General features: G+C 37.5%; 2 protein-coding genes, 2 long non-coding RNA genes and 2 pseudogenes across 6 annotated transcripts; 4 read left to right on the forward strand and 2 right to left on the reverse strand.

Annotated features, from left to right (window-relative positions):
* Nucleotides 1–1,612: 1,612 nt before the first annotated feature.
* LOC148718615 (uncharacterized) lies at nt 1,613–3,448 on the reverse strand. The gene is made up of 3 exons (XR_015994212.1): nt 3,317–3,448; nt 3,044–3,105; nt 1,613–2,311 (listed from the first exon to the last, which is right to left on the reverse strand). It is a non-coding gene; the product is annotated as an uncharacterized LOC148718615 (long non-coding RNA).
* On the forward strand, nt 3,445–8,784 carry LOC111334747 (uncharacterized). 2 transcript variants are annotated; one of them, XR_002695270.2, is made up of 4 exons: nt 3,445–3,724; nt 5,528–5,581; nt 6,026–6,133; nt 7,292–8,784. It is a non-coding gene; the product is annotated as an uncharacterized LOC111334747 (long non-coding RNA). The 2 variants fall into 2 exon arrangements; XR_002695269.2 differs by lacking the exon at nt 7,292–8,784 and adding an exon at nt 6,650–6,916 and having other exon boundaries at nt 3,448–3,724.
* Nucleotides 8,785–11,133: 2,349 nt separating this feature from the next.
* LOC148718616 (oncoprotein-induced transcript 3 protein-like) lies at nt 11,134–13,591 on the reverse strand (annotated as a pseudogene). The gene is made up of 5 exons (XR_015993608.1): nt 13,160–13,591; nt 12,920–13,045; nt 12,396–12,800; nt 11,696–12,025; nt 11,134–11,396 (listed from the first exon to the last, which is right to left on the reverse strand). The product of XR_015993608.1 is annotated as an oncoprotein-induced transcript 3 protein-like (transcript).
* A 7-nt stretch (nt 13,592–13,598) lies between these two features.
* On the forward strand, nt 13,599–17,896 carry LOC148718617 (oncoprotein-induced transcript 3 protein-like; annotated as a pseudogene).
* A 982-nt stretch (nt 17,897–18,878) lies between these two features.
* Nucleotides 18,879–24,448, forward strand: LOC111334777 (melanocortin receptor 4-like). Its single transcript, XM_022940589.2, has 2 exons — nt 18,879–19,270; nt 20,969–24,448. Exon 2 carries the CDS (start codon nt 22,822–22,824, stop codon nt 23,758–23,760), a length of 939 nt encoding a protein of 312 aa, XP_022796324.1. The 5' UTR covers nt 18,879–19,270; nt 20,969–22,821; the 3' UTR covers nt 23,761–24,448.
* LOC148718618 (adrenocorticotropic hormone receptor-like) lies at nt 19,266–21,518 on the forward strand. The gene has a single exon (XM_088741626.1). It carries the CDS (start codon nt 19,411–19,413, stop codon nt 20,332–20,334), a length of 924 nt encoding a protein of 307 aa, XP_088597752.1. The 5' UTR covers nt 19,266–19,410; the 3' UTR covers nt 20,335–21,518.
* Nucleotides 24,449–27,791: the final 3,343 nt, after the last annotated feature.

Consider the following 27,791-nt stretch of genomic DNA (forward strand, 5'->3'; position numbering starts at 1 on the left):
GAGAACGCAGCGAATGCAAGGAGAAATGCGTAGGTAGAAAGTCTAACTTTTCCTTTTCAAACCTCAAAGACTACTTGAAATTCAAATAGCTGAAGCCGAGGAATGACGAGGGTTATGAGGGACCGTGTAGAAACTTTGCTTTGGTGTTTATAAGCTCCAAACTGGCAATTTTACAACACGTAAGCTTAAATATTTTAATTCACTCATTCACTGGGCACAGGATCGCTTACGATTTTTTTTTCCAAACTTTGGAATCCCCCGTCTCTTTGAACGAAGTCATTTTGAGTTTTTAGACGTGCAAAAACTACCGCGAAGACGCTTAATTTATTGGTTTGAAACTTCTCCGCCGTACTAGGTTTGTAGTTCGCGTTGCTTAAAGTTGAATTTTGGCGGGCTACGGCGACGTACTCTCCCCAAGCCTCATCAACCACGATAGCCGCAGCAGCGCCAGCCGTAGTGATTTGCTTAAACCCCCTAGTGGCTCTGACACTACGGTTAGTGTAGATTCTCGAAAGAGACGCTAGTTTAGAATTTTCTTACATTATTCCTTCAATTTTGTTGACCCCCAGAGGCTAGTTGTCGTACGAAACTTTAACTTAAGATTTCACGGCTCGCTTTGGGTACTGAAAAAGTGCTTCGCAGGCAGGATTTAACTTCTGGATAGGTCAAGCTCTTTCTTGCTCATTTCGTGGAGGTTCTTGGCAACTTTTCTTTCACTACACCAAGCTATTAAAAAACGGCAACGAAAAAAATAATTTTTATTTGTATTTTGGTGTTTATTTTCTAGAGAAAGTTATAGTTGTTGGTTAGAAACATGTGTGTGCTAGCCAGTTTTAAAATCGTCCACTTTCCTTGATTGTTGTTGTTTTTTTTTTGGCAAGAAAGTTTAGAAAATGTGCGTCCACTCTATTCGAGGTTTTCATATGGTATTTATTATATTTTTGCAACGTAAAAACACACCTTCAAAAACTCGGATAACCCATTTGGTGGATTGTTTGGTTTTCTTTGTTTCTGCTCTTACAATTATCTCGTCTATTGCGGCACTTGACATGTTTTCAAATCTTTGCCTGTTTAAATTGCCGCCGCGCTCATTGTTTTCGTAATTAACTTTGTTGGAAACCTCACTTTCAGTTAAAGGGTAGGTCGTATTGTCATTGACAGTATCCTCTAAATCGATCGAAGCTAACAGCTCGTTTTCTCTTTCGTCTTCTAGGTCTAGAGGACTTCTGGGTCGAATAAAAACCCATCGGAAACCCATTCGGCATTTGTTCCGCTATGTTACAAATTGACAGATGGCGTGACAGCCTTCAACTCCATGTTCTATACTCTGATAGAGCACGCCCTTTCAACCAATGACAGCACGCGTTATATCTGAACTTTGTTATAAACCGACATCAATCAAGTAGCAGTTTTTTGACAAAAAAAAATTCAGAACACAGGATTAATTATTTTAGCAGGCGCTTTTTGAGTTTTGACCTATGACTTCCAAGTGGAAGTGCGCTCTTTCTTTGATATTCACATAATTCGCATCCATTACGCGTAGATCCAAAGTTCCCTTTTTAACTTATTCGTTTTTGTTTGTTTATTTATCGCAGCCCTGTTTGAGACCGTGGACGATTATTTAATTTGTTTTATTCATTTTATGATACGTACAAGCAGTTTGAAGCTAGTGACAATACTAATATCTTTACAATGCTAAATAGTATTATTTACAGCATAAGCGGTAAAATATTATACTTTTGTTATTAACCATACAAGACAATACTTGCACCAACATCAACACTTTTAATAAAGAACAACCGATAGTTGGAAGAATTTTTACAATGTGTTTAAAAAAAGGCGAAATGATCTAATTTATTTTTCATTGGCGATATTAAGCTGAAAAGTATGTACCCAAACCTTTAAACATGGTTAGCATAAATATGTTGACCCAGAAGCTCACAAACCAAGGTAACTTTTAATAAGCAAGTTCCGTGACTTTTTTTTTTCCAGAAGAAAATTTCCTCCTTTTCTGCCATTGTCAATATCAAAGAATTGGAAAAAGTGTCCGTCATCAGCGATTCTCCTCAAGAGTTGATCTTTCTCTTACTTACGTCATCGGCTTGATGCCTGTTGCTTTTCAGTAAGGTGATCCCGTGGCGAAGTAATCATTCGCGAAAAACATGTTGTGATAGCGGTGAATTTGTTTGACAAGGTGTTCCTTTGAGGCCGGACACAGGGCTTAACGATAAGCTGTTCACTGTCTCAAGTGCAGTAATTTGATACCATATTTTTCCAGATTACACACTTTCTCTTCAGTGGCTTCCTATTCCTAGAAAGAAATTCGTACTTCAAAAAGCAGCTGTTGGAAATAACATAAGCAGTTGGGAAATATTTACCGTTAATGAACTTATAATGTACGGCTTGACAGAGGGAATATATCATGGGAAGCTTCAGACAAGCTTTCAAAATCGATTTTCAAAATGATATAAAGAACTCAGGGTAATAATTCTATCTCAAACCATAAAAACTTTTCCCTCAGATATATCAATCTAAGGACTTCTTCTAAACTTTTAAATGAACCGACTGCCACAACAAATTTTCAGGACAGTAGCTTCTGCAAAATGCAACAAGATAAATGATCGAAAATATATGATGATACCTTTTTTACATGGGACGTCTTGAAATCACCGAGTTTGCTCTATGCCATATTAAACGTGTTTGCTATATTACAAAAAAAAAAAAAAAAAAAAAAAAACACGCGCGCAATCCTTTTCTGTCCATTTCAATAAACACTTCAGAAAACTAGAAAGGGAGGCGCTTGGTCGAGAGTGAGCTTCTTGCCTCTCATACGTTTCATGGCCGTATGGCCGCAAAGGTGAATGAGTTTGTTCTTGTAACTTATAATGTCATTTGTAGCGCTTTAGAATACTTGAAGATTCCTTTAATGATTTTTAAAATTAAAGTACACTGATCGCAACCAGAAAGTTGTCAAAGTTTAACGGAGTGATGTCATGAAGTTTTGGTTCATAACGATTTTGACTTTTAATTTATTCGAACGTACTTTTGGTTGGGCTAATATCGCTAACACCGGAAAACAGCAGACAAAGATTGGGTAACGTTTCCCTGTAAAAAAAGAAAAGGAAAAAAATACCTTTTAAAAGTTGTTGACTGATAATTTAATGGGCTGATTGACTGAGTGTCTTATTGACTGACCAATTGCTCAACATATTGATTGATTATCGATTCAGATGTGTTTATCGCTTCTTAATGACTGGCTAATTTACGTTAATCAATAATCTATTTCATCAACTACCAACTTTTTACTGTCTCTTACCTCTGATTTTTCAGTCTTAGCCCATATTTCTCTTAACCTCTCCATTAATTATTAGTTTTTATGAACAAACCAGCGCACTCTTTTATGATTAGCTGTAAAAACATCTTGGCACGATTCCATGACCCAAATTCCCAAGCGCAAGACCTCAAAGAGATCTCAGCCCGGACTTAGGCACGAACGTTTGTGGTGGTCTGAGTGCCGCCGTTTTTTAAACAAAGCAGAACTAACAGCTATGCTTTGTTTTCCTTGCAACACACCACCAAAAGTGCTCTGGAACACACCTAAGAGTTTTTGAAGGTGCTCTTTGGTTTAAGAGGACCATGTTAGCAAAGAAAACGCTATATACAGTGATTTTGGTTCACTTTGTTTTAATCTGTTGTGCTGGGGATCAGTCATTCGAGCAAGTAGGTAGGTGATCTTTATCACGTAAAATTTTACGAAGCTAGAATTACCTCTACGCCTTCCTATTAAGTTCAGACGTCGAATATTGCAGAGTGATTAACTTTAATACGACCAACTGTTGAAAAATTGCAAGAACATGGGCGCACATGACAGAATGTTGAAGGCGCAAGAAGCCTTTCTCAAACGATGGCGGTAATGGCAAGAAAATTAGCATAACTATGGAATTGCACGTGTACTACTGAAAACACTTCACACATTCAAGAGAACACATTATACTCAAGAGAATACATTTATCGCTGTTTTCTTTAAACAGTCCCTTGAAATCATTATCTTCTCTGCATTAAGAAATAAAGTAAATCCAAAGGGCAAATTTTCAATGAGAAAAGTTTTGACGCCTTCAGACAGGATGAAGATATAGTCCGCCAAGTCGGTCAAGACAATGATGAGTTCATTATTTTAAACGTTTTGTTACAAACAGAGACAAAAGAAACCTGTAAAAACCTTAATTTTTTTTTTAAGTACATCAGAATGGAAAGTATTCCGTGTGGAATAAAATTGTTGCTGAATAAAATTCACTTAACCTTGTAAATTCTTGGAATGACTGACTGGCTGCGGAGCAAATTTAGTTCGGTCTTTGAATAAAGAAACGTGCTCTACACTTTGTCAAGAGTGCGTCCAATTCTGGCGATTTTAGAAGCAAATATTCTCATTTTCAAGGAACATGATGTAATTTCTCTTTACCATATCAATACATTATCAAAAAAAAAAAAAAAAAGTTGACGAGACAAACGTACAAATATGAAAGTGCTTTCCTATTTAAAACCAAATTCTCTCAATTGATTTACAAGCAATTAGAAAGCACCTGCAAAGGAGACTTACTATGTTCAATTTAGGGATTTGAAGACACAAATTCAGGTAGAAGAAGATAGATGAAGCAAAAATCGTAAGCAAATACTTTTAAAACAGATAAACAAACACTCAAGAGAATGGTTGCACTTTGGAATCCGCGACTATTAATTTACATCGTTGTATTTCTAAATTTGCAAGTTCATCTTTGATCCTTGATAAAGTTACCACCATTTCGTTAAAAATAGGTGAAGGGTACCTTTCAGGTACAAAGACGTGAACAAACTCCATCCTTGAATAGGCAAATTTACCATTATTTTTTACGTAAGATTACGAAGAATGTTTATCTCTGACCCTTGATAAAGTCATATTTAAATATAGGTCAAAAGGTACCTCTCATGCATGCATGCAGAAAGACCTGAACACATCCTTCCCTTGAAAAAGCCAGTTTAACATTAATTTTATGTAGGTTTTAGAATATTTTATCTTTGATTTAAAATGTAACATGTTTTATACCGACGTGTGCGACGTTGCAACATCGACTGTTCTTGTTTTCCCTTTCGTATTGCTCACGAAATCTTTCAGTAATAAGCAACCAGTAATTATTTATCACCTGGACAGGGGGAGGGGTGGTGAGAGCCTTTTGTTTGGGGGGGAAGAGTTACTTAGTTTTTAGAAGAAGGGGGGTCAGTCGTCGGAAACAGAGTATTTAGGGTCAATAGAAAATTGACTGCCAGTGAATGAGAGGGGGATCAAAAAAAGAAAAAAAATTACGGATTGAGCCTTATGTGGAGATCAGGTAAATCTTATCGTAACACAACCAGAATTCTCCGTCTTCGTCCTCCCCCCCCCCCCCCGCTTCCAGACGATAAATAGTGACAGGCCCCAAGCATGTCTGGATATGATCAAATGTTAACGAAGTTACGCTGACATCTTACAGCACAATTCTATCCTTTTCACTAGTGACCGAGGAATACTGGAACGAGGTTGAAGAACAGGACAACCAACGCAATAACGGTAAATCCTACGTTGAATAAATCAAGAAATATCACCACCCTGGTTCCGTTTGTTCGAAGGTGGATAACGCTATGCACTGCATAAACCTCTATCCGGTGAATAGCATTATCAGCCCTTTGAACAACTGGGCCCTGAAGTTCTAAGTCTCGTTTCATACCAACTGTATGTTGATGTGACCCGAAATTTCGAGAAAACTATTTCAATCGAAAATGCAGGTATATCATGGTAACCTGGAACAAAATTAAGCATAGTCTACAATTGTGTACCAATTGCATGAATAGGGAAGTCTCGAAAAATGTCAAGAACATTTCAAATTAACGGGTATACTTTTTTGTATTAATGATACTGATGTGACGAATTCTGCATTTACTTTTGATTTTCACGGGTCTTATGTGCCAATTGCTCGGATGTATCACAATTTCTGTTAATTTTATTTTTTGACAGAAATAATTTGCTGGTTCAACAATAGGATCCTAAAAGTTGGTGAAAAACTGAGCAACAACTGTGTATGCAGAAAGTCTGGTTATATTGTGTGCCCGTAGAGTTTAAAAGGTAGGAAAAATGTTTGCATGTTTGGGCTCTTACTTGGTGTAGAAGATACAGTTGACGCAAAATTATTAATAGAGAACAAAACGACAAAAGAACGAAGAAAACAAACAAACAAAAAAAGATTAATGAGGCGGTGTACTATTATGACGTGTCCAGCGTCTTCTACACCAAGAAGGAGCCGATATGGCTGCTACATGTCACTAGAAAAAAAAAGTATTTTTTCTCACAGAAAATATAGCTTCCTTTCAGATTAAAGTTGTCTAAAAAGCCAATCTATGGGCGTGCAGCAAAATTGCAAAAAAAAGAAAAAAAAAATCGTGAAGGTAACTGATTACTTTCGATTACCTTTTACAATAGACTTGACGAGTATTGGTTTAGAAAGGATCAATTATTTTCGCCAAAGCCCAAGGATTACAATATTACTATGCTATATAGGTTCACTAAAGTGAATATAACATGTTTATTTGCGACGACGAATTTTGATCTTACATTTATTCCTTTTTTATCTTATATCTACAGCAACGGCTGGCGTTTATAAAGACGCTACTAACTGAAACACTGACGACGATGGTGCCACTAGAAAATCACTTTACCTGACTCAGTGGACAAACTGTTTTTCAAAACGGACATTTTCTGGCTACCTAATTTTATTTTTGGACGAGATAAACACTTGAAAGCACTGTCGCTTGACAAGAGTTTAGACGAGTTACGCGATCAGTTCTTTCGCATGATTTTTTCCGTGAATCTAACTTTGTATACTGTGACGAATAAAGAAATTGTATCTTATATTCATGAATGGTATAATTTGTTTATTTATTTTGAAAACTTAGGCCCATGCTACTGGTTGTTTGATTTATGGATTAAATAGTTAATTTTGCCCTCGTTCGTTTCATCTTTAGTCTCAGGTTTACCAATTCTGATATAAAAGCTTTAAAATTATTTCTTTCTTACGAAAGATACCGTTGAACAGGTTTTTATCGTGTCATAACTCATTAAGCAAACTTTAACTTAGGCGAGTTTTGATCAGCTAAACTTCCCAGTCTGTTTAATATTCGACTAGTTTTGGGTCATTTTTGACTTTGGCAATGAACCCCCCATTAAAATTTACAAATCTCTTGACTAGAGTGATCTTTTTTTTATTATTTTCTTCTTTACTTTTAGTTTTTTGTTAGTACAGGAGACTCCGGTCCTCTGACATCACCGACTTGGGAATATACACGCGAGCGACTCCTTGTCTCTTGTGATTCAACCAAATCATTCCCACGATGCAAATCACAGCCAGCGCAAGTAAAGGAAGAACCGCTGATGTAGTAGCATCTGAAATGAAAATAAAATTTTTTTTATTAGACATTGTTAGATCTAGATGAATAAGTTTACCAAGTAAAAAACAAGTAAAAAAATGTGTGGAAAAAGTGGAAATAAAGGATGTCAATATCAATAATGATAATAATGAAAGTGATGGTGATTATGATAATTAATCAGGATGAACGTTCTTGTCACAACATTTATCATTTTATCATTTAGGTCGGGTTTTCAAAGAGGTCCTACTTTCAAATTGGTTTAGAAACTGCACCAAAGTAAATTTTGAGATTTTGAAGACTGGCAGAAAACCGTATACAGGGCATAAAAAGATGAATTGAACAAAAGTGTCAAACGTAACACGTATACTGACTTTTAGAATTACGTCTGAAGTCAAGAGGCTATTTGAGTTCTTTAACTTTTTATCCCCTAACATTGGTATTCATATTCTCCACACTTGTTCTCGTTATATTTCCTATGACAGTGACAAGGAGAATTTGCTTGGGAATCAGGAGTTTCTTAAAATGGCGATCTTCTCCGTTATTCTGATGACCTCTTCTTTTGATTCAAGGAAGAAATCAAAAGCCAGTCACTGTTAAGGGTTAAAGGTTTAAAGTTGTTTTTATCTTGTTTTAGTGGTCCTCACTGCCAACTTGAAAGTTCCAGAATTATTTCACATTTTCATATTTCACGTTTACGAAAGCTGAAGAGAACAATCCGTCGCGTATACTTACCTTTTACAGTCTTTTGATTTCCTTTCGTTTCTTCCACGTCATCATCAAATATAAGAGGACCCTGCGTCAAACGGTACAACTTATCCTCATTGTTAACGTCTCGCTTTTTCTTGATCCTCTCAGACATCCTTGAGCGCATCTTCCGGGAAGATTTTAAAACTTAGCACCGTTTTCACAGGGAGATTCAGCACACTCGTACATATCTGTACGTAGAATTAGAGATCAGTTTGGTATTTAATGGTCAAATGGATTTCATGTTGTCTTGCGTCTATTCAGTCATAGATAATTTTCTGTGATCAGTTTGTTACTGTTAGTAAAGATCCACAGACGCGTAGAATCTGTTTGTTTTATACACTGAAGAAGTCAAAAACTGTTTATGGCGGCGTCATCCACGCGTCTGTCCTAGCTACAATGGATTCGTGCACCCACAAAACGTCTTTATCACCTTTTTTTTTTTTTGCAGGGAACAGACGACATAGGTTGGAGCTGAGAGAATCATCCTTTTCGCATCATCGAACGGACGCAGCAAAGCGTCAACAAAAACATAAATGATGAATTTTCTAGAATTTAAGCCAATAAGAGAAATAAACGCGCCTATGTTGCCAAACGATTATTTTATTTTATTATTTTATTTTATTTAGCTTCGCCAACCGGCAGGGACACCGCAACAGCTTGTGCCGATTACTGCGGGCCCAATAAACCCACCCATCCCACCCCAGTGGAGGACATCCATCACACAGTAATCTCGTGTGTGGGAAAATTAACGTCTCCTACCCCAACCCTGCAGGAGACGGGACCTCCATTTATTCGTCCCTATCCGAGAAGACTAGAATATTTAACCATTTCTTGATATTATAGAAAGGCAGCAAATTCTTCTCAATCATTTTAAGATCCTGAGTGTTGGTCCGGCCGGGGCTCGAATCCTCGACCTTCCGCACAACAGTCCAGCGTTCTATCCTTTGAGCTACACTTCAGACCAGCTTTCCTGTCTCACAATTCTTGCCTGTATAACCAAGTTTGCACGTACACTGGTAACTACCACAAGTATTTTGACAAGTACCACCGTTCTTACAAGGACATTCAGCATACTTATTAATATCTGGAGAGTAAAATACAAACACACATTTTAAAGTATAATTAATGTTGAAATAATTTATTGTAAGCGGTTGAAGCTGTTTCATAGTTTCTTCCGGTATATTCAGGATCACAGTCCCACTGGTAACTCCCAGGGAAATTAAAGCTAGGACGTCGGAGGAATATCGATAATTTAATTTAAAAAAAGAAATTGAGGCTCGATCTTAGTCAGAGCTTACTATTTTTGTAGTTTTTTCCTGTGTAACGAGACGGGCAGGAACATTCGTACCCTTCAGGTAATCTTTTACAAGCTGCTTCATGCAGGCAAGGATTTGGGTCACAGTGATCCACTGCTGCAAGAGCCAAAAGGGTTAAGACGATGTTGTCGAAAAATGATTTTATTCAGCCCTAAGGAGCAGGAAAGGCACAGTGTTGAAAGTGCCCAACCACTAGCGCCTGGGTTCTCTTCGCATTACCGCTATAGATTATAAGTCCTTCGGTGGTTCTCGTCCTTGAACCTGCTCCGAGAAAGAGAAGCATCCTTCTGCCTTACTTTTCTAAAGATAACCTATTCCTTCATTCTTTTCGCCACTGCATACTTGCTTTCATCAGAAAACTGCATGGCTACTTAGATAAGGTGCGATTCAAACACAAGGAGCATTTGGTGGCAGGTGTAATAAAAAAAAATGCTATGTAACCAATTCAAGGTGTGGGCTGCATCAGGTATGCAAATAGAGCACCATAGAATGGCCCCAAAAGGTTGGGCTGGATGAGAAACACTCATTTAATCCTTCATAGCAACCACACATTACGTAACGTTGATGCAAATTAAAAAGAATCCTGGTTGTACTTTCTGCTATTGTAAAACAAATTCAGTGTAAAATTGTTTAGTTGCTATATCTGCGAAAGGTAAGAGGCATTGAACTAAATTAATAAGAAATAACAAGTTCTTGGTAGAGGAATAGATATTTCATACTCGCCAAAGGATCATCTGATCACGAACAAAATTATATGATCTTGGCTTCAGGCCTATTGAAATGGTCTCGGGTACCCGAGACAACCTTTCCTTCCACTTGACACCAACCCCAGCACCAGCCCGTCTCGTGACAGCTAGGCAGGTTATTTGAGCCATCTCGTCTTGAGTAGGCGAGCCGATGCGTTTATATGAGAAGAGTTTTTCCCACCTGACAGGGCTATCCTACTTGCCGCCGAGGCGAGACAACTCGCCCTCCCGAGTTGTCCCCGAGAAGAGTTCGCTATTTTTTTTGTAAACGGTTGATTGAAATTTGATGAAGTATTTACCTATTAAGTGTTGAAAATAAAAACAGAATGTTGAAATTCGTCAGCCAGCAGAAACAACTTTACATCTCTATATTCAATTATTTTCCCTGCTCCTTCTGCAATATTTATTTTATAATATAAATCACCATCCTTACTTAGCACGAAACTGGATCAAGTTTAATGATGATGCTGGTAGAATACAATGGTTTTCGGTGGTTACCACTGATGTTTGACTTCCTCCAAATATTGTGGTAACTTAAGCAGCATGAACCTCCTCTTAATAGTAACTTTTAATATTTGCCAGAGAATAGTGATAATATAAACCAGGTTTTCTTTAAAGTGACATAGACTTCATTTCATAGGAAAAACATTATGAGAATGGTTCACGCATGTGTTACTTGATCCAAACTGCAGTGACCCAAACTGCAAATGCTTTGTAGCGCTACTTAACAAAGAGTTGTTTCTTTTTGATAATCTGACCATTTTAAAAATAATTTATCAGGTTTTTCTTATATCATGCAAATTCTCTGGTGGATATGGTTTTGATAGTGGTGGCACGTGTAGGAGGAAGCTGTAGTCGTAAAGAAAGGAGACAGTATTTCTTTTACACGAGTTTTATTGCATTGTATTTTATTGATTGAATACACTGTTTAGCCGTGATTAATTTATGAATTTCTGTACTGTGCTCCATTTTGTAGCATTTCACGAATTCTAATCTTCTGGGGACACACTTAAAGGAAAGTAACCCGAGGCTCGACTGGATTTCCTGCGTGACATCCAAATGATTCCCACAAATTTCCTGCGTGACATCCAAATGATTCCCACAAGGCAGAACACAGAGATTATTGCCATGGAAACCACTGCTGGGACGGTTACACCTATATGCAAGCGTTGAACGAGTTAGTTCTGATCTGAGTATTTTTATGCGCAACTGCAAACAGTATCAATTTGGTTACATCTTTATCTAAGCTGTTTCAAATAAGGATTCGAGATTGCCAAAGCTCTAGGATAGACTTCTCAATGTTTGTTTGTTTGTTTGTGTAGGATGGAGAATGAATAATTTAGTCGACTGCCTAAATGGCTGTCGGCGAGTGAGCCAATCACTGAGGATAACAGTTGCAAGGGATTTTTTTACATAAAAACATTGAAGCTAGTTAATGCGCTATTTTTCTTTTACCGCTAAGAGGTGATCCACTGTCTCTCTCATCAGCATCAAATGCAAGTGGTCCCTGGGTCAATGAATATATTTTGTCATCAGCGATGACGTCACGCCTTCTTCTGGCTTCATTGATGCATTCTTGAGCGCACCTCAATTTTGGATCGTTTGGGTCGCAAACCCTTATATCTCAGTGGACAAAAACGAATGGATGACTGGCAATGAATTTAAAAAACCCTCTGCTGTGGATCGAAAGGTTCCTACAGGGGATGACCGCATGATTTTGGTAGTTTCATCCACAGGACATTGACTTGCACTGGGAAGTCACCTTCACTATAACGAGACTGAAATCTGGTGAAAGAAGAAGACTCGTTTTGATCGCTACACTAATGGTCAATTGTATCAATGTGAAAGTCATTCAGTTGATTTCCAATCTCATTGCAAAAAAACTCATTATTTGCGGCTCAGACCACATAAAATGTTACGGCTGATGTCGTCTATGAAAACATATGACGCAAGCATTAACTGATCAGTGTGCGAAGATATGATCTTCTGAGAAGAGTTGTCTTTGTTCGCGTATTTAATAGGGTGAGAGGTTAATTTTCTTACTCGCAAGTGGATGTCAAGAAAGTGGAACATATGGATCGACGCATTAGATTCGCTTTTAGTTCACAAATTAATAGTTGTTTAACTTAGAATGAAAACAATGGTTCTGACTTACTGTTCATCTGCAAACAGGTCCAATGCAACCGTAAATTTTCCTTTTCCATCTTCTTCAAACACCAGTTTCTTGATATGAGCTTGGACTTAAACGGCGGTTGCAGCACCATTGTTTTTATAGTAGCATCTGAAAGGAATCGCTATCTTGCGAACCCTCGTAATAACGGATCATCTTTTACGGCAACTTCCAAGACAGTGTTGCTGTAAACAACGGCATCCTTACTATGTCTGGAGGTTGTTCCACAGCCAGTCAATGCAGTATGAAGGGTGTAGTGGGTTTCAGTTTCCTTAGCAACGCAGTTAACGTCTCTGAGTGTGACATGTTCACGATTCAAGCAGAGTAGGAGGATCTTAGGTAATGTGATTGACATATCGTTTTGGCGACACTTCACAGAAACGCCAGAAGCTGCAGACAGAAATGAACAACAACTGGGCTCATTTACAGACAATAAGTACGTTGTGAATTAAATCTCGAGTTTGACATGTTACTTTTCAAGTTTATAATTATTTTATTTCGCTGCTTACCAACACAAGTGTGACGATCTGGAGCTAATTTCAGCTCGGGGTCTGGGCAGGAGCAGGTATAACTACCTTTAATATTTGTACACTTGTGAGAACATCCGCCATTTTGCATGGTGCACTCATTGACGTCTATAAAACAGGATATCAGTAGATTAATTGCGCGGGATTTTTCGGAGTTACTAAATTCATAATGAACCAGGTACAACAGTTCTTTTCACATATCGTATAAACCAATTTCCGTACCTTCCTGGCAGTTTGTTCCTTCGTAACCTTGAGGACAAGAACAATCGTAGCCCTGAGCTGAAGCAGTACAGACACCTTCATGTTGACAAGAGTTGGGCAGCATTATTAAAACAGCATTATTAGTTGACGTTTTGCTTTTCAACGCCATATCTTAGCACGCACTGTGGAGAAAAATGTTAAAACAATGTTCTAATTAGTCAATGCAAATGTCAGGGTAAATGAAACAAGCAAAGAAAAATTTACATCATCCCTTTCACCATTCCTGGCATCCACCATCTCGGTGACAGCTAGAGTAATAACCTTTGTAGAGTAAACGTTTTTCGAGCAGCTTTTTTCCCCCGAGATTTGACGACTTTAGTCCTCAAAGGACAACTTGTTAATTTTCTGAACCAATGAAACGTTGATGGAAAAAATGTTCCCTCTGCCTATAAATGACTAGATGTTAAGGTGGATTGCTTACATTTTTGGTTTTAGAGGCAATCGAGTTTTGAGGCCGTTTTCTTTGAAACATGAAGGTTATTTCGGTGATAGTGTTGTTATTTTGCTGTACCAACCCTGTTAAGAGCGATGAGGAGTTACTCGCTGACACCCCAGTCACTGAAATGGGAAAAGGCATTGATTTTCTTCCCGGAGGAACATTCGTAGAAGATGAATCATCTGGTGGTTAGTATATTTATCATCTAGATACAATTTAAATCTTTGAAATAATTCTTTGGCCTTCAAGACGATTACTTTATAACCTTCATTTTTTTTTATTCATCTGCTTTGCACTTCTGTCTTCTTCGCTTAGCCTTTGTAGAGAATTTTATGGCTGCTTTTTGTATTTGCGTCTGAGCTGCAAAGCAGGGAGACTGCGCATATTATAACTCAAGAGAAACGAAAGAGGAAATTTGAAATTATCAGTTTAAGATAGGTGACTCACGTTCGTTGAAAATTATCTCGAGTTTCCCCAGTCAGCCAGTGTAATCCCAACCCCTGCAAGGAAGGAGCGAAATGTCTGCCGATCGCTGGGAATGATTTCATTTGTTTATGCTCAAAAGGAACCACTGGTAAAATTTGTGACAAAGGTAAGCCAGTGACTGAATGTTCTTAACGATAGATATCTTCTTTCACGTGTAACAAGGTAGATGATCATTGCCATATAATCGTAAACCCTCTTACAACTGAAGGCCACTTGAAAGGGTTTAGAAGTGTGACAATTTAGTTCTAATGAACAACAGGTTTAAATAGGGTGGGGTAATTAATTTTTTTGTTTTCCTTTGTTTGATCGACCTTTACCGTTTGTCTTTTACGTTAAATATCACTTTATATGTCAAAATGAAGTAAACGAGAAAGTGGCCCACATCACTTTTGTGTACCGCTTTTGAATAATACCTTCGCACACATTTTGAAAGATGTACGCTATCTTAAAAAAAAAAAAAAAGACAAAGGGAGCAGTTTTTTCATCAGCCGTTATCTGTACTGACAAATCACAGTGAGTGTCGTATTCAATGTAGTTGAACTGTTCCACCAGATGTTGATGAATGTGCAGACAACAATGGCGGATGCTCACACGAATGTATGGATACTGATGGCAGTTATGAATGTCTTTGTCCTGATCCAGAACTGTCATTGGCTGATGATAAACATACGTGTGAAGGTAAGTGAAGCCAGGAAAGCCACGGAAAGAACTAGAAAATTCAATATATGGAACATAGCAAATATGAATTACAGGTTAAGATACAATCACGAATGTAAAAAAAATAATACGATTAGACTGGTGCGATTAGACGGGTGTATCTTCAAATTCTATTTCATTTAAATTAGCTTCTGCTGTTTTTTGGCTTTTTCAAACTCAATGGGAATAAAAAGACTACCCACTTAAAAAAATTATTTTTAGAAAAAGTATTTTGAAAAAGATATTCCTTGCTATCAAAGTTAATATAAAATAAAGTTTTCAACCTTGATGTTGATTCCTAGCTCTTTGAAATTTTTATGAAATTCCATGTTATGACAAAAAGTCGTCGTCGTTATTTTTTAAAGCCCGAGGGGTTACCGTCCAATGTCGACAAGACCATATTTCCATAACTATCCCCAAGCCCTTACTCAAAGGAATGGACCAGGAACATGTTCGCCTCCTGGACCCGAAGTGTGGAGCAACAGAGACTCCTACGCATTTTGATCTCAAAACACCGCTGACAGGCTGTGGCACTAAAAGGCGGCACACTGCACTAAAAGGCTGCCATTGCGTACAGTAACAAGGTCCTGAAGATTCCACTGAAGAACTCACATATCGTCACACGTATCAGAGAGATACAGATCCCATTCAGTTGCTATTACTCCAACAGTAGATTGGCTACGGCTGTCGGATTACAACCAAAGAACAGAAAGCTGGTCTTCAAGGAAAAAGGGAAGGGAAACTTTACAGTTGTCTTGGAGATATTTCACAGTCAAAGGTTATGTTTGAGGGCTCTTGCTCCAGCTACGATAGAATAAGAGCGAATCAAGTCGCGAGTAGTTTTTCCTTCCATCATTGGTCGTTATGTAAGAGGATACTCCAAAATCAGGTTTTACGAGTAAGGACTGGAGCTGAATCAATTATTTTTCGGTCAATAATTTGGTAAATAACTTATTCAGTCCTTACTCGGAAACCGGATTTTGGAGTATCCCTTAAGTCGGGACCTTCCATTATTGTTTCTTATCCACAAGTAATTTAGAAATGAAAAACATTGTTAGAATATACGGTGCTTACGCGGTCAACATTCTTAAAATGCGGTACAACATAAAATCATGGCAAACAATGATTTTAATACCGCATTTTGTAAACCTATCGATCGATATTTTTACATAGTAAAATGACCCAATTGGTTAATGTTGTGTTCTTAACTCTTTCTTCATCAAAAATGATGATTACAAAATGAAATTCATTAATTTATGAAGAGTTTATTACTTTAGAGCAAAGGAGAAACTGCTTCCTAAATGCTAATTTTTGTTTTTTCAGATTTATCCCAGCGCATGGACCCAATGATTTTCCCCTTTCTTTGAGACTCCGCCAGAGTATGTTCGTACAAGGAAGATTTGACGGCAAGGATAAAAAGCTGTCAATTCTGCTTGAAAAATGTTTTGCCACACCCACTGATGACGAAAATGATGCTAAACGACACGAGATCATTACTGATGGGTGGGGCTGTCACATTGTATTTTTCCTGAAGTAGTTTGTACATAACAAACGAAAAATAGGTCTGCAGTGCGTACGCCTGGTTACTTCAGCAATTCATATTTTTTTATCCTACAGCTGCGCTGTCGGCGATACGCTTCAACAGCTTCCGTCTCCAAGAAGAAACTCTCGTTTCAACCTCGAAGCCTTTCAATTCGTCAAGCAGCCCTTCGTTTTTATACACTGTCACGTGGTAATCTGCAATGTATTGGACCCTCAGTCGAGGTGCGCCCGTGGATGCGAGTCGGGTGGCCGAGTGAGACGCGAGCTTGGCGAACAATAGGTGTATTCCCTGGCACAAGGACCAATAACACTAGACTATCATAACGCTTATAAACAAGATGAAAAGTTTACCAATGATAAAACGGCCACAGAAGGTATTTTGAGCGAGATCCTAATTATCTTTTTTAATCTGAAGGTTGGTTTGGAGAAAAGCGAAGTAGTGAACGAATTCGAAGTACTTTATATTCTCCATCTCGTCGCTTTTCTTACACGGTAAATATGGAAATCATTACGCCCATAACTTGACTAAAACTTAAAGTTCCTGATTGTTTGAATGTTTGTTGTCAAAACATACGGAAAGATGAAGAAAAAAAAACTCATTTAAAATCTGATATTCATATTTTTAAGATGAAAGCATTGTATCAAAGACGGATCACAGACGTCCGCCCAATATCCAGCTTTGGAAAGTTAAATTCCCGGTTAATCTTAAGTTCAAAGAGAAGCTATTAGTACAAGTTTGCGGAAGAAATAATAATAATGACAAAAAAAATTATTTAATGAAAAACAGATAAAAAAATTTGAGAAGCGAAAGCCGAAGAAACGATAGGAAATCAACAAATTTTCTTCCATCTATCACAGACATATAATCAGAATGTACAAAAATCTTCCACACTATAAATATTACCCTTTCGAGTATGATAAAATAGATTTTTTATGTAGATCGACTGACTTCCTTGTTGATTCCTTTTTAAGAAATAACAATTTAGAAATTAGCTTAATTTAGGTTGGAAATTTTAAATAACGGCTGTGAAATGTCTTTTACTTTTAAGCAGATATGAAAATTCCAATTCTTACTGCATTGGCCGCCTTTACGACTCTCGCTGTGCTCGGCGTGGCATTATTTATGGCAATGAGAAGGCGATAACAGCTCAAGTACTAGTAATTCTGTCAGCTTTAGGTCCTAAAAGGAACAAAATTGATGTAAAAGCTTCAGTTTACCAAATAAAAAAAACTTGTGTTAAAATTTCCCAAGGTGCTTCTTGTCTATGTATAAAACTTTGTATCATGAGTAAGACCATTAGAATAATTTAAAAAACCAACTGTAACATTTCATCGTTCTGAAGCAAGTTTTATCAAACCTGCTCGCTGGAGCTCTGGCTTTATCTAAAACGATAAGTGTTCAACCTTGGTATACGAATGTTGTTTATGAAAACTGGGTACCGCCGTTTTAAAGATGTGACATTTTCGTCTAAAAATAAGAAAGGTACAACATATTCCATAAAAATACTAAACTTCGGAGTAAAAATTGCTATGTTAAACTGTTCTCTGCGTAACGCAAATATATCTTTAGGTAAGTAATTTCCAAAAATTCCAAAAGTAGTGCATGGAATTAAAAAGGCATACCAATAATCCGAATAAGCTTTTAAAGGCTGGCCCAGTTTCACCCTTGATGCATTGCAAATATTCCGTAATCGAAAATTATCGGCCAAGCGGGTCACGATAGGCAAAAAGCCAATCAAAAATGAGATCTTCATTTCGACAGTAACAAACGGCCGCAAAACCGAATAGGTGAAACTGGGTCTTTAATTTTTGCCGGGAAAAAGATAGTCGGCTTCCGAAGATAGGCGTTAGTAATTAAAAATATATGTTGATTGAAGTTAAAAGGGTCCTGACAACCGCTACTTGTATTGTATCATTTATTTGCTCAGCTTTTACGTCATTCGTATAACGACACGACCTTTTGTATTTTCTCTTAAGAAATTAGTCCCCTCGTAAGCAGTTGAAATTATCATCTCGTTCGTAAAATGACATTCTAGTATGCCGAACTGAAATGTGAACTTTGAAAACTTACAAGCTGAAATTATCATTGGTTTTTTAAAATAATAGTTGTAAAAGTTTGATATTAAAGTTTCTACGTGCATCTGTAGCGTTAAAATTTCGTTTTCACATGTCTGTCAACTTGAAAAATTGTCAACGACTCTTGTAATAAGAAAAATTGTCATCGTTTTCTATCTCATTACCGTGAAAAACTTGCTAGGATAAAACTTCAAAATGACAGCATAAAACAAAGGAGAAGAGAACGTGCTTTAAGTGTTCACCACCGAACGAATTCTGGCCAAAAGTAACCAGCGAACGTTTTCATATCTTATAAAAAGTTTTCTTCGTTTTATTTTGGAGCTTACTTTCGATGGCAATTAAGACATTTGTTTTCATAAATTCAAATCTCTCTCACCTCATAAATGGCAACTGTTAAAGCGAACGTGATATTTGCATAGCACGACAGGTTTTGCATTTTGGTAGCTAATGGGGACTATACCCAAATCGATTCAATACTTGGCAAAACTAAGGACTAATACAATCTTGGTTAACAAGAGCGCGCTTTAATTTTGTACCTGTTTGGCAAGTTCGGGTTGTCATTTTCTGCTTTACACCTTGACTACTGGCTCCTATGGTGTGCAAATTTTATGATAACCATAATTCATTCTATTAAAATCAAACGTCACAAGTTCTCTTGATGTGTATTTTGAGCTCTTTGAGCCAGTACCGAGATGTCACCTTTGCTTTCTAATAACATGAATAAAATTACTCAAGAACAGAAAATCAAGAAACCGTAACTTCAAAACTTTGAACCAAAGCGACCCGGACGGTCTTCACTGAGCGTTATTTACAGAAAGATCGGCCAATGCCAGCAGGTACTCTACTGTTCTGCGGCTTAAATGCATGTCCACGCTGTACTATGAATTGATTATATTACCTGTACTGCTTTGTATATAGGAGATTTTGTGAAAGATTAGAGAACTTGAAGAAACGGCTGTTGCACTTCCCAAGTCAAATGGAGCTCTGCGAAAGTAGACTTGAAATTTATAAAATACTTGTGCATTTTTATGGAACAACGGTTCTAATTTTTGCCATTTTGAACTTAGCGTTTGCTGTAGTGGCAACCTTTGCCAATATCCTGGCTATTCGAGCTTTATGGAGAGCATCATCTATACCAAGTACCTTGAAAAAACTGTACCTAAGCCTTGCCGCCTCTGACCTTGGAGTAGGCGTTCTTGCTCAGCCTATGTACGGTATACTTATATTAGTAACTTGGAAGAAGGAAACCAGTGAAAGCAACAACTCTGGCTTTTTATGTCCTATCATCTTGACTGTAAATCATTTTTGCATATATCTTCTTAGCAGTGCATCTTTCCTCACGATGATCGCCATCGCTGTGGATAGACTTCTTGCGATATTTCTTCACTTGCGATACAAAGAACTCTTTACTCCTTGTCGCGCTATTACATTTTTGGTCACTTTGTGGTCGGCAAGCTTTGCCATCGCCATCCCCGTAAACATTTTTATTCCAACGCAGAATCTTTTGGTGGTAGCTATTCTTGAATTTGGTGGACTTTTCGCGACAACAGTTATTTACATCTATATTTGCAAAGTTGTTCGTTATCATCGAATTAGGATACTTGAGCAATGTTCTTGTCAAAATCGTCAAGCGATGGAAGCTCTCCGAGAAAAAAAGTCAATGATTAATTCCCTGTTCGTTCAAATTGTTTATGTGGCCTGTTATCTGCCAAATTTGTGCTCTATAATTTTGCTCTCAGTGAGTCCTGATCGACCCAATTATTTGGAAGCGCATCATATCTGTTCGTTTCTGGTTCTTCTGAATTCATCGATTAACCCCTTTGTTTACTGCTGGAGATTTCGTGAGCTTCGAGAAATCATGAAGTGCATGATAAAGAAACTCATCAAACTTCCAACGTAACCATCACATGAAAGGAGCGTTAATTCATATCGTGATTATTGAAAAAATTGAGTATTTAAGAATTAACGTTTAACGTACAAGATCCTAAGTACTAGGTATCCTAGGTACTGGATTTGTTCGAGTGAAGGTAAAATATCGTACACCATATATATCATACTTACTAAATAATTAGAGCAGTACAAACGAACCGTGCATATACAATATTTTAATGGTTATGAAAAACAAACCACTTTACTTGGGTACATATGTATTTTTTTCACGTTTTGCACAAAAAAATGTAAAATTTCCCGATAAGATCTTGTGACATACGTGAAGTGGAAAGAACCCGAGGTCAGTTTGTAGTGAGAAATTACGATTTCGTAGAATAAGAATATAAAAAGTGCTTTGATTGTTGTGCTTTTTTTTTTTTTTTTTTATCAGATTCCGGGTTTAGTATCAGCGTCGGTGTTGTTTCCGAATTACTTGTTTTCTGAATGAGACTCAGTCGCTGTCTGTGCCACGTAAAGCCCATTAGATTTGATTTTCTCAAGTTCTTGTTGTAGTCAGTGGTTAGGAAATTTGCCAAACTCTTACCCACGAGTTCTGAAAGTTTACTTAATATCGATTTCTCTTTTCACCGTGTTTTCAATCGCAGTCGCTGATGTGGCTTTCTCAGATACCCACCCAAAGTAAAGCTGAAGATTGCGAAAGAGAGAAAGTTACCTTGCAGGAAAAGGTAAGGCGCGAGAAAATACATAATTTTCTCACGTTCTTCTCCTGATAAATCTATTATCTAAGTTCCTTTTGATATTCAAATGTAGCATTGAGATCATGATGTCTTTCGTCGAATATTTATAGAATTCACTCAGATTTGCATTTCAATGCAATATGGTTAAAAAAAAAAAAACAAACAACTCCACGGAAACTGACATTGTGTTCGAGCCGTGCTCATTTTGCTGATGAAAGTCTGTTTTTATTTGTCAAGCGGGTTAGGGGTAACGTTTAGGCCTTAGGTGAGCGCGTTATCCTTGAATACTAAAACCTTGGAAAAAGGTGCTCAGGTTGATGAAATTTCATGAAATCAATATCATTTACTTCTCATTTCTCGACTTAATTCCATAGTGAGCAAACCATATCCTTGCTCACCTCTTTCTATAACGTAAAGGGAGTCACTGGGAAAGAAATTAAACAAGTTTTGGCAAGTACTTTGAAGAATTCGTCATTTTATTCATTTTCGTAGTTCGCCTGACTTGCCCCTAAATCAGATCTCGAGCCTTTCGAAAACAAACGAGTTTCTTGTTGAAAACGACCAATCGAAGGAATTATTTATTAAACGCTTCAGCTCGCCTGTCAGAAACGAGAAGGTTTAATTAGTTTTCTAAGTTAATAGCAATAAAGGTGATAACAATAATAATAGCCTTCAACAATGATAATCATGATTATTAAATGATGCGTGTATCCGCTAGCTTTTCTAGGATTTTTATTAAACATTTACTGGATTTTTCGATTTTTAAGCATTTTATCAAAAGTTTTGTAAATATTTTTAGTGATTATAGTGAATAATAATAATAATAGTAATAATAATAACAATGACTGAAATTTATATAAAGCCCAACCTGCCTAGCTGTCACGAGAGAAACTAGAGAGAGGGAACAGGAGCTACAGATTACAGCTCCATAGAAACCCTCCAAAACCATACAAATAGAGCATAAATATTACGAAAGCCAGAATATTTGATAAAGATCGGTATCTTGTTCCCCCTTTTCGCGTCTTTTCTTTACGATATGTATGAGAAATTCTTACTTAATCCACAAAGTTAAATAGATAAGCTTATTAAACTCAGTTATGTTTTAAAGCCTAACAATGGACCATTTTTTGTTATCTTCATGATATTTTTCCATTGCCAAAATATTGGTCCAAGTAATTATTTACACGGTGGGGTGACGAAATTCTTAAAAGAAGTAGGAGCATCAGATGAGGAATTTGTCGAAAATCGGTGGAGGAAAGCATTTTTCATGGAGCAATTTGATAAGCCATAAATTGGACATTTTATTCTTATAGTGTTCGATTTACCCATGAACAACAGCTTGTATATGCTGTATGTAGTCTTACAATATCGGAAGATCGAAATTAAGTATTAGTATATGAGCAGCTGCAATTCAACACCTTGTTTACGAATGATCTCAGTTTAGAGGTTGTTCTAGGTGAACACTGAACGTTAACAAGACTTTATTCGTTCTCTCATTTCATTTGTCGAAGCCAGCTGACAGTGAATAGCAGGTACTACATCCAAAACTACATAATTTTTATAAAAAAGAAACTCTTCCGCTGACCTTAACTTCAATGTCATACATTTTGTTTCTTTGAAAAGCGTTTAAAAATCATTTCTCGCTAACAACCGTTCGCCACGCAAATTTTCATCAGTGCCATAGCCTTGATCAGAACTTCAAAAACTGCGGGTTCTGTTTTGTTGAAGTACAGTTGAGAGTCATCATTTTCACCTTTATTATGGTTACGGACCTCTGCAGAGATAAACTGCAAGAATACGAAATACTTGTTAGTCATCACAGGAAGTTTATGTTGTCTTTTTGCGTTCTAACTTTCACGTTTTCTTTCGTTGCAACTCTTGGAAATCTCCTTGTTATTCGTGCTCTTTGGAAAGCGTCATCATTGCCCAAAAATTTAAAGATGCTGTTCATAAATCTTGCTGTCTCCGACCTGGCAGTAGGATCAGTTGTGCACTCGATGTTGGGTGCAATTATCGCAATCGTCTTGTACAAGGAAGCAAGGGGAAACCACAACCAAACAGTTAACATGCTTTGCCCAACAACTATAACTATCTTTTTGTTCCTGTTGTTAATTTTGGTCTCCGCTTCGTTCTTCACCATTAGCGCGATTGCTATCGATAGATTTCTGGCCATCTCTCTCCCTCTACGATATCAAGGACTCGTCACTTCAAAGCGGGTTTTCTTCGTCTCGATAAGTGTGTGGTTGATAGGTTTTGCTATTGGAGCTGCATACATCTCAATAGCCGCGCGCTATAACCTTGCAGTGGTTGTAGCCGCTCAACTGTATGGACTTGTTGTGGCTACTGCAATTTATATCTATATCTACAAAATTGCAAGATATCACAAGAATCAAATATTGACCCAATGCCAGTTGCAAAATGACCAAGCCATGAAAGTCCTTCGAGAAAAGAAATCTGCCATTAGCGCGTTGCTTGTCTACATAGTCTTAATGGTTTGTTATGTTCCAAACTTGGCCTGTTCAGTTTTACTTTTAATTGACAAATTTCAAATAACATTTTTGGTCGCCAATCGTGCCTCCTTGTTTTTGGTTCTTTTAAATTCCTCTCTAAACCCGCTCATTTATTGTTGGCGTTACCGCGAGCTTCGCGAAATGGTGAGAAAAATGGTTTGTCAAGTATTTCGGATAGGTTCAAACTGAAGCTTGCCTCACGTTTAACAACAGGCATGTTATTGAAATAACGTAAATTATTTTTTCTACCCTTCAACTTAACAAATATGCACTGTCACTTAGCAGCCTTATCGTGATAAATTACATGATTTTCTTTGTTTTGCTAATTAAGAGATCTTCAGTCGTGACAGTGCAATACACACTGTTTTCGCATTCATGAAACGACTTGTTCCAGCATCTTTTTTACCTATTGGAAAATGTACTTTGAATTGCTCAAAATCATAAACTGAAATTAACATAGATCTTTTAATGCTATTTCCAAAAATGTTCCTTTATATTTAAATTTTCATTTCGTTCGTGTTTTCCTACGATCTAGGCAGGACACTGAGTTTGGCTATTGGCAGCTGGTGTGTTTTTGAATTTGTAGAGAGATTTGGTGTATTATTTGTAATTATAACATGCGAAATAAGTTTCACAATAAAGAAACCACAAACACAGTACAGAACTCCGTTCTACTGGCAACCTTTTGAGAAAAAAAAGGTATACAATATTTTCTGCTCATGCTTTTTTTTTTTATAAATGTTGCGACTAATCTAAGTGGCTGACGATTTCAGTAGTCACTGCCTTTCATACGTCGTGATTAATGATATAATTACCATATGTGCATTTCTTTTAGAATCAGTATATTTGAATAATGATTAAAAAGACTTTAATGGCAGTGACAATGCGAAATATCTTATAAGCGAGCTACCATACGTTCTAATAGGTTTTCTAGCCTTATCAGTTTCACCGGTTTCATTATCCATTATGTTCAAGGGTGCCAAGACAAATATTGAAGGGTAGATGAAAAAGCTTTCGAGGGGGACTATTGGCAATGATTGACAGAAGAATCACAGGATGCATGCATTTCTATCGTTTTATTTGTAAAGAAATCGTAGCGAGATTTCTATAAATGTACCACAGTGATACAAACCCAACCTTTGAACCCTTCAACCCGCTCATTTTTTGTTGGCGATACTGCGAGCTTCGTGAAATGGTGAGATGGCAGACAGTAAGTAGAATAAATGAGAAGATCTTGGGTATTAAAGGGTCATGCAGGAAGAATATATGTATTAATGTAATACAAAGGACTAGGGTTTTACGAAAGATTTTATCAAGTTTTACCAATCTTAACGAGAATTACGTTTCCACCAGTCAATACTAGTGTGGTCTGCTTCTCAAAGCCACAGATGCAACATCGAAGACAACAAGAGCTGTAATAGCGGCCATTGCAGCCACTATTGGCATAACGACTTCAGCTGAAATGTATTCTCTAGGCTGTTAGTTTCGAAAGAAACTGTTTGGTGCTGCGTCGGTGGGGGTAACGAAATAATTTGGATATATCAACAAAGTTGAAATGGTAAATTGGCCACCGTAACGATTACAAAAGCAATCTGCGGTCTTTCCTTACACTTAGGTAGCACGGAAAGCCGTAAAAATCTTGAACGAAAGCTCGTTGCCATGTTCCCACCAATAACGTAGCTCCATTTTCTGCCTTTAAAAGCACACACAACCCACAATTCCTCTATTCGCTCCGACGAAGGGCTAACGCTCGAAACGTCAGCTTTTGTAATCGTTACGGTGGCCAATTTACTATTTCAACTTTGATATATCCAAATGTATTCCCTAGGACCTTGTTACTATAAACAATTGCAGAATTGGATGACCTGCCCGTACTTTTGCATCCAGTCAGCGGCGTTTGGAGAGTGAAATGCGTGTGAGTTTCTGTTGCCCTACAACTTTGGTCGAGTAGACGGATGTGTTCCCGATCCATTCCTTTGAGTATGGGCTTAAGGATAGTAATGGATATGTCATCTTGACGACAATCCACAGTGACTCCCTGAGCTAGAAAAAGAATGAACGGTGTAAATTGTAAAGAACAATTTTTCAATCAACTGCCGAAAGCAAGCTTGGTTTATACTGGTTTTGTTTTATACTTGGTTTTTTGACCACTCAAAAAAATGGGTCATCCTCAGTGTAAAAACCTGACGGGGTTTTCTTTGTTTCATTAGGTATTGTTTTGCTGTACGCTATTGTTTATAATGTTTTGTTGTCTTTGTTTTACGTCACTCGTGAGCTTCACAGGTTTTTACAACGAGGATAAGCCAAAAATATCGCGTCACCAATCAATGAGGTGCAAAAGTTAAAACCATTCGTAACATAGTCGCTCGCAGTTTACCGCGGTTCAGACAGCTTACCTTTTTTTAACTATGTGTTCTCAGGAACTCATATGACCGCTCAATTTTTACACGGGTGTCGAAATTAGTCCGGGATTGCTTTTTTGATTCGCTTTGTGATTGGTCCAGAAAACTCGCGCCACTCTCTTAACCAATTAGATGCAAAAGTAAAACCAATCATGACTTGGTCACCTGCGTTTTCCCGCGCTTTAGGCAGTTAAGTGGGTTTTCTAGCTCTCCTTGGCTCTGAGGTCGAGGGTTCAAGCCCCGGCCGGACCAACACTCAAGGTCTTAAAATAATTGAGAAGAATATGCTACCTTTCTATAACATCAAGAAATGGTTAGATATTCTAGTCTTCTCGGATAGGGACGAATAAATGGAGGTCCCGTCTCCTACAGGGTTAGGGGTAGGAGACGTTAATTTCCCACGCACGAGATTACTGTGTAATGGATGTCCTCCCCTGGGGTGGGATGGGTGGCATAGGATTTAATGGGTGGACTACTCGCATGGATCGCATATGTTCCGTTCTAGTCCTACCCTACTGCGGTAATGCAGTGAAAATGGATTAGAAAAGAATAAGGGTATATGCCTTTCTTCTGATTGGCCGTTTTGAATACCATATTTGGCTTTGGTTTTACTTAATCGAAATGCACTCTAAACAGAATATCCTTCAAAAAAATTGCAGAAAGTCCGAATACAACGCAAGTTTTAATTTGTAATCTGATACTAAAAAAATATGCCAAAAACAGGCAGAACTACTGCTTTCAAATTTCTATCTCTCTTTCTGACAAGGCTTAGGGACGCCATTGTTACCGTGACCACTAATCATAATCAGTATATGCCACACAGGTGAATAGTACTTTCGCGCGCGTTAATAGGCCATTTTACAGTTCTGTGCTTGGTTGCCAAGCCTTTGATTTGGAGTGAGGCTGAAGGTGACCTTGCTGTGATAGAGACCAGCAGCTATTTAGCATGATAACAAAGTAATTTACATCTGAAAAGCAGCAACGTCTGTATCATAACAAGGTCACCCTTAGCCTCACTCCCATTCAAAGGCTTGGCAACCAAGCATGTAACTGTAAAATGGACTATTGGCTAGTTTAGAAGTGATAGCAAGTACTACTCACCTCCGAGCAGTCGATGAGACAAAATCGCGCGTCAAGAGCTTAATTTCCGACCATTTTTCGTTATATTGAAAGAGATAAACTAGTTTTTTAGTATAAATGTGGTATCTTCTAACTCAATGTCATTGAAAGGGGTGGCCAGGAAACGAGCGGTAATCCTTAGTTATTTCATTTTTTTTCCAATAAGCGCTCGAGACAAAAGCAAGAAAATGAATGTACATGGAATTAATCATTCGTTCGTTTTTTTTTGTAGCCGAAATGACCATTTTGTATAACTGAGCCTTCTTGCAATAGAAGAATTTCAAAATATTGAATAAAAGAATAATTATTTCAAAGAGATTTGACTTTTATTTTTAAAGTACCTATACAGGTATGCCCGTCTTTAGCAAGTGAGGATAGTTCAGCATGAGGACATGTACACTCATAACTTCCTTGTGTGTTTATACACTCGTGAGAGCATCCACCATTTTTCTCTGCGCATTCATCAATATCTGGAACAAAATGAGAAGTTTTTGTAAAAATAGTCACGCATCGAAAGGCCTATGATTAAAAGATCATGCCATCGTAAAGCATATTGTTCACACGCATCGTCCTTAAATCCTTTGGTACATTTGCAAGTACCGTAGTCGAACCTCGATTATCCGGACTCGTCAGGACCTCGGTAAACGGATAATCGAGAGTCCGGATAATCGAAAATAGGAATATTAATGAGATAGAAAT

This window comes from Stylophora pistillata, chromosome 12 (genome assembly GCF_964205215.1).
Source record: "Stylophora pistillata chromosome 12, jaStyPist1.2, whole genome shotgun sequence".
Classification (NCBI taxonomy): domain Eukaryota; kingdom Metazoa; phylum Cnidaria; class Anthozoa; order Scleractinia; family Pocilloporidae; genus Stylophora; species Stylophora pistillata.

What these genes read in the sequence shown, in the direction of transcription:
- LOC148718618 (XM_088741626.1), top strand. Translation starts at nt 19,411, where the DNA reads ATGGAGCTCTGCGAAAGTAGACTTGAAATTTATAAAATACTTGTGCAT.
- LOC111334777 (XM_022940589.2), top strand. Translation starts at nt 22,822, where the DNA reads ATGGTTACGGACCTCTGCAGAGATAAACTGCAAGAATACGAAATACTT.